Source organism: Channa argus, chromosome 2 (assembly GCF_033026475.1).
Source record: "Channa argus isolate prfri chromosome 2, Channa argus male v1.0, whole genome shotgun sequence".
Taxonomy (NCBI): Eukaryota; Metazoa; Chordata; class Actinopteri; order Anabantiformes; family Channidae; genus Channa; species Channa argus.
Window position 1 is genome coordinate 20,706,917 of NC_090198.1, and position 10,839 is coordinate 20,717,755.

General features: G+C 36.5%; 1 protein-coding gene across 1 annotated transcript in view; it reads left to right on the forward strand.

Moving 5' to 3' along the window:
* The window catches only part of mettl15 (methyltransferase 15, mitochondrial 12S rRNA N4-cytidine), a 50,503-nt gene extending 41,979 nt beyond the window's left edge, over positions 1 to 8,524 (forward strand). The window contains exon 6 of the mRNA XM_067496299.1: positions 3,272 to 8,524. Within this exon, the coding sequence (XP_067352400.1) occupies positions 3,272 to 3,702 (431 nt within the window). The 3' untranslated portion in view covers positions 3,703 to 8,524. The remainder of the gene's footprint in view (positions 1 to 3,271) is intronic.
* Positions 8,525 to 10,839: the final 2,315 nt, after the last annotated feature.

A 10,839-nucleotide genomic window follows, 5' to 3' on the forward strand; every position in this document is an offset into this window, starting at 1 on the left:
CATGCCCAATGTCCTGAGAAGTTGTTCGTGCATACCCAGATTGTAAGTCAAGTTTTATGTCTGGCATTTCCTTTTATGTGCTAATGAAATCTATGCAGCCACAAAAATCACGTAAGTGAGGCTAAAGATTTAATATAAAAACACATTCATGTAGAGAAATATCCATGCCATACAGCCACAAAGGTAGCAAAAAAATCCCTCCACCATTTTTAAGGTGCCTTAACAGCCCAAAAGGAAAATACAGCTGAGTAGCTTTGCCAAATTCAACCCAATCTGTTACTGAATGGAAAGATTGTTTACTTTGCTTAGTGCTGACAAAGCAGGAATCAAGGGAGAAAAGGGCATCACCTTTAGCTGCATTACAACACAACAGCCCTATAAATGCTCTGATCACCCTATTTTGACCGTGTGTGTGTCTGTCTGTGTGTTTTTGTGTGTATGTGTTTGAGTAGCATGAGGGAAAGACATGATGGATTTACAGACCTCAACAAGCTGTTAATGTCCACCCAGAGCACCAACTGTAACAGTAAAGCGTGACAATCTACAGTTCTAATTAATTAACACTGACACATATTCTGTCACTGCCAATTTTATATGCATCTAGAAAACTCACTCGCTGCCAATATTTACACAATAGCAACAAAAGAGCCTTGATTTATGAAGTTTTATCACCAGTTCATTTGTATAGATTCAAATATTTGTATGTAAAATCAATTGGACTACAGATGGGTGACAATTTATAGGAACCTAAATACATCAGTGGAGAAGCATGACAAATGCAGATGCTTTCAGGCAGGTGCACTGCATGGTTTGCATTTGACCCAGGTAACCACCAGTGGGTAGAGTAGTGATGGTTGGAAAACAGGCAGAGTTGGGGTCCTTGAGGACCAGAATTGAGAACTGCTGATCTATGCAATGTGAATTTGCTACTGCATTCACAACAATTCAACAGTGTTTGTGTAACTTTTTGGCTCAGATTGAAACTGGAGCAAATACATTGTCTCATCTGCTGTGCCACCTCAAATAAAACAGTGTCCATGTTTTCCTGTTTCCATTTGTTCTGTTGCTCTGTTCTTCATTTTGTTTGATAGTGTGGTGTTACTGGCCAAACAATTTTTTTTTGTTTTGTTTTGTTTTTTCAAGTAGCTTATTGAGGAATGTGCTTTTGTTCTTGCCTTTATTGATTCACACTATAAACCTCAAATGTAGCAACCTAAGATAAGATACAACATTAAGCCAGAATACAGCAATAGCTTAGTGATGTATCTTGTTCTATGTAATATTTTCACATAGCTTTGGTTCCTTCTTAACTATCCAATTTCCCTTTTATGTACACATCTTAATCTCTTCTCTTCTACATGGATCTGCCTGTAGGATCTTTGAAAGATGAATTAAGAAGTGCGCATGACTTGGTGAGGCCAGACCAGGGCTGGGCCTTGCTGTGCAGGCATTGTATTGATTGCAGTGTGAGTCACACCTTGGGCTGTTTAGTGCAGGAGGAGAGAAATGCCACATCACTCACTTCTCTATTTATTGCATCTTTTTAGGTGCTTATAGGTACTTAATTGTTCCTTTGTGTGTGTGGTTTTTTTTGTTGTTTGTTTGTTATCTGGCGGTTACAAGTTTGTCAAACTAGTCCCAGCAAACTTCATATATGTTAAAAAGAAAGATAGTGTTTTCCAACTTTTATTTACATTAAATTGTCAGTCTTCACACATTTAATGTTTTTACACCTAAATTCTTATTCATTCTGCACATGCAATTTATGAAATAGATCCAGAAACCTGTAATTGCAGTCCTCCTAGCATATGATCTGTTCTCTGCATGTCTGCAGTGAGTAATACCTTTTTCCTCATGCACATGCATTTTGAGGGAGAGTCACTAAAATCACTGAAGGACAAAAGTTTTGCATGGATAATTCTCTTCCACTGAAAGGCAGGTGCAAATTGTCCAGGAGCATTAAAGGGAAAGGTTGTGGGTGAGGAAAGAAACGCAGATCTCCTTTTCATTTTACCGCAAGCAGGTGGAGACTGACTCCTCCAGCCACATAGCAGTTCCTACAAAAGTACAATAATTAGATTTTTTTTAACAGTAATCAGGGGATGGGGGTTAATCAATTTGTGCTCAGTAAGATTTCACTCAAACTTGGCATTCATTGAACTGAGAGATCATGAGAGACATTTGGCTGCAGTTACCCTGAGAATTTTATTTACACATCAACCATATCAACACCGTATCCACCCTCCATCTGCTCCTCACAGAGCCTCTGATGAACCTGCTGCTCAGCCCTACTGCAGCTCTCTCTCCACTGATTACAGTTGCTTCTATATATTAAACTACTTTTTTGAGTTACATTTGATGTTTTTTAGCTCACATGCGAGTCTTCAGAGTGACAACAATCAAAGCGTGGATTGATGCTGATAAGTGCTGTGGCAGGCCTGCACTTTATTCATAGATGGTGGTTTAAGCTTGACACAGATGATCACCTTCACTCCTCCTTTGAATTATCTACGTCAGCCGTACCAAATGTGTGTATGTTTCTGGAGTCAGAGCAGAGTGTCTTGTCCTGTACATGGGTGTAGACAGTGTTCCCTGAAGAGTTGACCCTCTTGGCCAAGGAGCTTGTTCACTGGTTGTTTTGTCTCTGGGCACTCAGTTCTGCATTTAGACAGCATTCTGTATATTCCATTCTCTTTCAAATGTTACAAATAGCAACAGTTATTTGCTATAAGCATGATTAAAGTTAGGGAAGAGGGGGTTGTCATGGTTCAAAATCCAGGGCCCTGAAATTATATTGCTGTTAAAAAAAACACAGGGATGCAATATGTACTGAAGATCCTTCTGAAATATCCCAGACTACCATACTAGTAGGACTAGGGCAGCATTATTATCATCATCTATTAATTTTTGATTATTGATCAATAGATTAAAACCATTCATATCAAACCATCACAGTGTAATAAAATAGAACATAATATGATATAGTTTCATCTTTTCTGATCTGATTGAGGGTTATTCAGTCCTCAAAATGCATTGAATGAAAGATTAACTTCATCCATCGATTGAGGACCTAATCAAATTAGCAGTCATACAAGTGACCTCCTTGCAGCTTTAAAATACTGTTTTGTTGTTTTTTGTGCCTTCTGTCTTTACATCTTTTAGATTCAAATTAAATAATAGTAAAAATACATTGATCAGAAAACATTATGTGTTAGCACATCTGTTTCTGACAAGTCACTGACTCTGATAAAACCTTTTTTTTTTTTTCAAGGATCGTTTCCTCCTGCTGTCATCTATGCACGAAAAGACAGACTCCATCGACCTGCACATGTGGCCACCAAGACTTTCCAAGCTCTGCGTATCTTTGTGAACGATGAGCTGAATGAACTACACGCAGGTCTGCGTGCTGCACAGTCAGTATTGAGACCTGGAGGACGTTTCTGCGTGATCACCTTTCATTCCCTGGAGGACAGGCTGGTCAAACGTTTTCTTCAGGGAGATGACCTGTCTAATCTAGATCAGTATCACTTCAGCCCGAGGAATCAAAGTGCTGGGAAGAAAAAAGTGGTGGATGAAAAAAGAAACGAAGGAAAAGTTTGTTGGATACCTCTGCGAAGAAAAGTTATTATTCCTGAAAAAGACGATGTAAAAGAGAATCCCAGAGGACGCTCGGCCAAACTCAGGGCAGTAGTCAGACAATAATTATCCAGGGTTTATTATGAAAGAACAGAAATTCTCTATTTTCTCATCAAAGAGTTGTTTACTTAACAGAAGTTAAGCAAAGGATGCAAATGTGAAGTTTTCCGTACTTGAGTACACAAAGAATTTTTTATTTTTTGTGGTTTTTAACACAAGGATACACTATGTAACTTTTCAAAATAAAAATTTTTGGTTTTTTTAAATGGAAATAGGCTTCAAAACCTCTAATTACTAAGAATTCTAGGTGTTATTGTAGAGAAGTGGTGTCAAAGTGTTTTGTGGCACAGACTCATTGAAGAGCACAGACAGCAGTGCAGAGATATTCACTGTAGGTTTGTGAATGAGGTTCCCTCTTCTCACTAATCAGAGGATTCCTGTTATTTCTGCTTGAACAGTAGGTTTGGCTGTATATGTTATCGTAATATCATGATGACTATAATCAGACAGAGTTTCTTGCGTGAGGAGTCTTCGGACCTCGGCATAATGTCTGGAGCTGGTTTCTCCTGACATTGTTTTTAGTTCATATGTGAAACAGGCCTAAGTCAGTGGTTAAACATGTCGTCTGTAGCTAGTGTCTGTGCCAAGCTAAACAAAGATGCAACAACAGGTGCAACAAGATACTTTAATCTGTATCACCACAGTAAAACTTTTTATTTATTTATGTATTTATTTATAATAGATTGTTAACATGCACATCACTCATCAATGTGCACATGGGTTTGTCTAACAAAACAATGACATGTTTGCATCTTTTGAAAGATTGTACGAGGGATATAAAGAAATCATACAAACACAAAAAAGAAAAAGGAAAGTAGCACAAGATGAATAACAGAAAAAAGTAAATATAGAGGACAAATGACTTATTTTTATTGAACAAATGACTAAGACCTTAAAAATAATGACTGAGTAACAACTCAATTTACATTTCTTAAAATATTTTCAAAGATTTTTGATGGTTTAAATGCTCTTTTACGTCTTTTGACCATCACTAGGGAGTTACCTAAGTTATTTAGATCATAGTAAACTATTATAGCATCTGGTTTTAATGAAATCCGTCTGGATTTGTGGATGTGGAATTTACACATAGGACAGATACATTTAACTGTATTATCTAAAGATTGGATACCAGAATTGAAGCATAAAAGTAACACAGTTCCTGCTTTAATTTCAACCTATTAAATGAAATGGAAAGTAAACTAGATACCACAGTCCAAAATGAATTGGAAAAGAGGCATTTAAAGAAGTCATGAGAAAGGGATTGGTTTTCAAATCCATCAAAGGAGCAATGCAGTGAAAGATCTTTAATACATTTACCTCAAAATAACCTACAATGATAATAATTATGAATGATTTTAAGATTAAACTTTGTTGGGATAAATAATTTTTTGAAATAAAAATTGAATTGCCTCCATACCAGCAACGGTAAAACTGAGTATTTCTGTAGTTCCTGAAAATCCTGTGGAGGGACACATCTTAGGGTCTTGTTGTAGAAGTTACAAAAGTTACATTCTCCCAGTCACTATTTAAGATGCAGTGCATCCAGAAAGTATTCCCAGCACTTAACGTTTTCCACATTTTGTTATGTTACAGCCTTATTTCAAAATGGATTAAATTAATCATTTTCCTCAAAGTTCTACAACAATAACACATAATGACAACGTGAAAGAAGTTTGTTTGAAATCGTTGCAAATTTATTGAAAATAAAAAAATGAAAGAAATCAATTGCTTGAAATCACAGCTTAATACTTTGTTGAAGCACCTTTAGCACAAATGACAGCCTCACCTCTTATTGAGTATGATTCTACAAGCTTGGCACCACTATTTTTGGGCAGTTTCTCCCATTCTTCTTTGCAGTACCTTTCAAATTCCATCAGGTTGTATGGAGCGTCTCGGTGCACAGCCATTTTCAGATCTCTCCAGAGATGTTTAATCAGGTTCAAGTCTGGGCTCTGGCTGGGCCACTCAAGGACATTCATAGAGTTGTCCCGTAGCAACTCCTGTGTTACCTTAGCTGTGTTCTTAGGGTCATCGTCCTGTTGAAAGATGAACCACCAGACATGACACTTGGCATTCAGGCCAAAGAGTTCAATCTTTGTTTCATCAGACCAGAGAATTCTATTTCTCATGGTCTGAGAGTCCTTCAGGCGGTTTGTCGTGTGTCTTTGTGGTTTCAGTCTGGCGTGATTGGTGGAGTGCTGCAGAGATGGTTGTTTTTTCTGGAAGGTTCTCTACACAGAGAAATGCTGGAGCTCTGTCAAAGTGATCATCTGGTTCTTGGTCACCTTCCCAACTAAGGCCCTTCTCTCTCGATTGCTCAGTTTGGCCAGGCGGCCTGCTCTAGGAAGAGTCCTAGTGGTTCCAAACCTCTTCCATTTACTCATGATAGAGACCATCACTGGTACCTTCAATGCTGCAGAAATGTTCCTTCGCCAGATTTGTGCATCAATACAATCCTGCCTCGGAGGTCTACAGACGATCCCTTGGACTTCATAGCTTGGGTTGTGCTCTGACATGCCCTGTTAACTGTGGGACCTTATATAGACAGGGGAATGCCTTTCCAAATCATTTCCAATCAACTGAGTTTGCCACAGGTGGACTTCAATCAAGTTGTAGAAACATATCCAGGATGATCAGTGAAAACAGGATGCACCAGAGCTCAATTTTGAGTGTGATGGCAAAGGCTAAATACTTATGTAAATGTGTTTTTTTTATTTTATTTTTTAAATAAATGTTCAAAGATTTCAAACAAACTTCTTTTACATTATCATTGTGGGGTATTGTTGTAATTTTGTTTAGTAAAATAATAAAATGTATCCATTTTGTGGGGAAAGTTGTGCTGGTGGGAAGCCAGTGAGATTTGTCATACTTGATTGATATAATAATGAAAAGGAGTTAAGAAAGCTGGTGTGTATAGAAAACTAGACTTTTAAAAAACATAGTTTGCTTTTATTTTCAAAGTGTCACCCAAGATCCATGTGTAAAATGGTCATGTAATATGGCATTTTTCCACATTTAGGCAACCACGTTTATCCCCATGCACTGATTGAAGGCTGTGAAAATGCGGTTGGGATCTCTGAAAGCTAGTAAGTTCTCAAAGGTCAAACTGCCATGCTAGAAAGTAGCCTGTGCAGTTTAAATTGGTAATAAAATGAAGACACAATATAAGTTAGAGGAAGCTGATGTTTGCACTTCAATATACTGTACAAGTTTGGTTTCCTGAAGAAACATTTCTCATTAAAGAGATTGGCAGCAGTCTGTCTTTCTCTCACTTTTCCTTTGCACTGAACAGCCACTACTTTATTCACATCACTGAATTTTATACCCAGAACGGTGTTACATAGTAATAAAATGACTTTTTTTTTAACCGTAAAAGGTTGCAACTGTTGTTGCTGCCTCATTATAAAATATACAGAAAGTTACTCTTTAGATTCCCCACAGCTTAGTGTTTCCTCCTAGTTTTACATTACAGTCACATTTAGTCTGATACAGTGCTGTAATTACCACAGACAATACAGTATCAAGTGGCACTCATGAATTTTAATGAATAAATGACCTTTCCAAATATGTACAAGAATTTTAAACACTAATGTCTGTATATTGTTCTGATGTTTGACAGCGTGTTAGCTGGTTATTGGAGTTAGCTCAGCATGTGAAACAAAACAAACAGAAAAACACCTCTTCCCATTGACGTCTGTATTTTTCCTGAACCTCCCTTCACGAGTAGCTCTCTGAAACCTCTACTGTACCATATGAATCAGTAATGCCTCTAAATACTGAATGACGAAGGTGTCAGAAGTGGTGCTGAATGAACTGAGTGGTTGGTCTTGAGCATTCTCTCACCTTCGACTGTAAGCAGATGAGGTGTTTTGATCTTTACTATTTGACTAATTGTAATTGCTCCATCAAGATTATTAACGCTTATTTTCTTCTGTCTCAGTTTAGTTCTCTCTAAATATACCCTTCTCGTTACCTTGGAAACTAAATGGTGCAATAACATCTAACTGTGTCTAAAATTATATGTTATTTTAATCACGATATGGCATGTTTTCATACTACAGTTTGAATGTCCCTCCCTTTTGACTGATGGATGTCAATTAATGCAAATTACTGTCCCTGTTTACAAAATGTGATATGACATTTGATCTTTTGGTACTTTGTTTCTATTTTATTGCCGTAAGATTTTAAACGAATCACACTGTTTACAACGTATGAGGAGGTGAACATGCTACTCACGACTTAATATTACTCTGACGCATGACAGTGTTCATATGAATATAAAGGAATAAAGAAACATGAAAGAGTTGTCCACTATTATAATTGAACATATTGCTTAATGAATGGGACTTTTCTGAAAGACTTGCCCTTGACATTTTGTACTTTTGTGCTGCAGCTATTTTACCTAGTATGCAGGATAGGATGTCATTATTTTCATGTGTTCTAATACAGTCTTCCGAACCTTAATACTTACTACATAAAGAAATTAAAGTAGTACACTTTTACTTTTAATAGTATATTTTGAACATAATAATTTAAATAAAATAAAATTTAAATAACTGTATATGTACTTTGTTTAGGGTAATTTAGTGTAGTTAATAAATGTGTCATTTGTGGCTAACATGAATTGTATATAACATTTATCTTCAAAGACTTTATCAATACTAAAACTCTAAATTCTCAACCAATGCTGTGGCAGCAGAGTGCCTGGGCAATTGTGTATAGGCTACAGTCAAACCTGAGTAGATTATAACATCTAAATGTAGTAATGTTCATCCATCTCCATCTTTGTAAAAAATGTTTTTGTCTAAAAATACAAAAATCTATTGTTTATTGCTCGGTGCAGCACTGTATCAAAGTTGAGTTACTATAAATTATTATCTACTACTTCAAAATCTTAATCACCATGAAATCATACCCACAGATAACCACAGATAAATATACTGTAAGACTATGCTACTGTTGTAGATTTGGATCAATCCATAAATTCACTGCCAGGTACGTAACTTTTAGTTACTATTGTTGAACGCTGTGTTGAAACTGCAGGCTGACTCACTGAGCATCATCAAACCTGCTGATAACAAATACTGTGGTAGATACTGGATAAGTGCCTTCACTTACACAAACAAACAAACTATACAAACCCAGTCTTTAATTCACTGTTTTGCTAGGTTAACAAATGAAAAACTGCAATAAATGCTTTAGAAGAGAAAAGCAGGATGCAGCCAGAGCATCCTGCTTTTCTCATCAGTGCAGTGTGTTTGGTTGAATACTAAATTATTCAGTCTTACTGTTTTTTTTGTATTCACACTAAGGAATTATGAGTATAGCCACATCATGTGTAGCTTTTCTTTCTGCATACATGTGTAATACTCACATTTAGTTGCCTTTTTTCTAATTTGAATTACTAATTTAAGTACAACCAAAGTTGTTGGGCGGTTGTTGGGATGATTTGTAAAACAGAAATAAAAACAGAATGCAATGATTTGCAACACTCATCAAACCATGTTTTATTCACAATAGAACATAAACAACATATCAGATGTTGAAACTGACACATTTTACCATTTCATATATGCTAGTAATTGCCACAACATAAGAACTGAGACACACCTCAAAAAGTTCAAACAAAGACAGTTAGTGGCAATGACTCAACTGACTGGAATTATTGGAAGTTGGAATTTAAAGCTAAGTACAGAAATAATAAACATTGTTTTTACACAACTTTTTGTTAAATCAAGATTTGACATATGTCAGACTGTTGCATTTCAAGTCCTACAATGTTGAGCACAATTTTTATTTGTTGCATCCAAATGTGAACACTTAAAATATCAGACATTCAGAACCTGTTGTTCTTCTACTAGTACATTTTGCCAGATTATCACAGTTATATAAAGAATTTGATGTACTTTATCTGGTGATGTTCATTTCACTTTACTAAATTTCAGGGGAAAGATTGTGCATTTTACTTCACAATATCACAGATAGAAAAATTTATATTACAAACAAAACATGACAAGTGTTTAAAATGTATTGGGATTTGCTTCATATTGACTACTGTTTAATATTATACTACTACTAAATACTAGGTATTACTGCATTGTAAATCATCTAGTGTAATAATCCCAGGTGTCATTATTCTGCTTTGAGTAGTTTTACTTTTCATATTTGAATGACATTTTGTAGATGAAGCATACTTTTATTTTTAAAGTGTTGTATAGTAGTATTGCAATTTTTTTTTTTTAGTGAGTAAAGGACCTGAATACCTCCTCCCTCCAAAAATACACCAGTTCTTTGGTCCTGTGTCAGACTTGTTGGCCACATTCGGTAATGATTTATGTGACAAACATCAACATCATCATCAACAAAATGGAAAATTATTTTCTTTAGTGATTTTTTTAAAGCAACTCAAAGGAGCATCCATGTCAAAAATTTGTTGTCCTGAAAACAATCCTGAACACTAAGGAACAATATGCACTTGGTGAGGTTTAGTAAATAAATTACTTTTTGAGCTCAAATATGTTCTTTTGTAATGTTACAGATCCTCTGTCGTCATGGCTGGATCAACCTAAAATATCGTGAGGCTTTAAGAGTGAGCAGCTAGGGGATGGATGCTTTTGAATATGTTTCAGCAGGGTGTGTGACTGCAGTAAACACAGCCAGGGCTGACAGTAGTCACTCATTAGCACCAACATTAAAGAGTGAATAATGACTGCTTCATATTAGAGAAGAAGGTTACCTGATGTGACGGGAGAGACACATCAGAAACTACTACCCACGAGAGCAGGTTAAGCTGCTAAGGCTAAGGGCTAACATAACTATAAGTTACATTATAAAAGTGGAGATTAAATTAACAGAAACAAGCGAAGAACCCGACGGTAGCTGTTGATCAGTAAAAAGAAAGTAGGAGAAGAGACCTGGGTGGGGCTGTGGCTGTATGAGTTTTCCCTGTGTTAGAGGACAGACTGATGCAGCAATGGGCAACTGCTCTCAACATCTTTACTCCCTCCCTCCTACTCTCGCTCCCTGTCCATCTCTGCTGCTCAGCCTGCTATAAAAAGATGTCTCACGGAAAAACACTGAGGTCAAAGCTATTTGAATAATTTTTGTGATTGACGCAGGGCCTGTGGGTCTCATGAGAAGAAG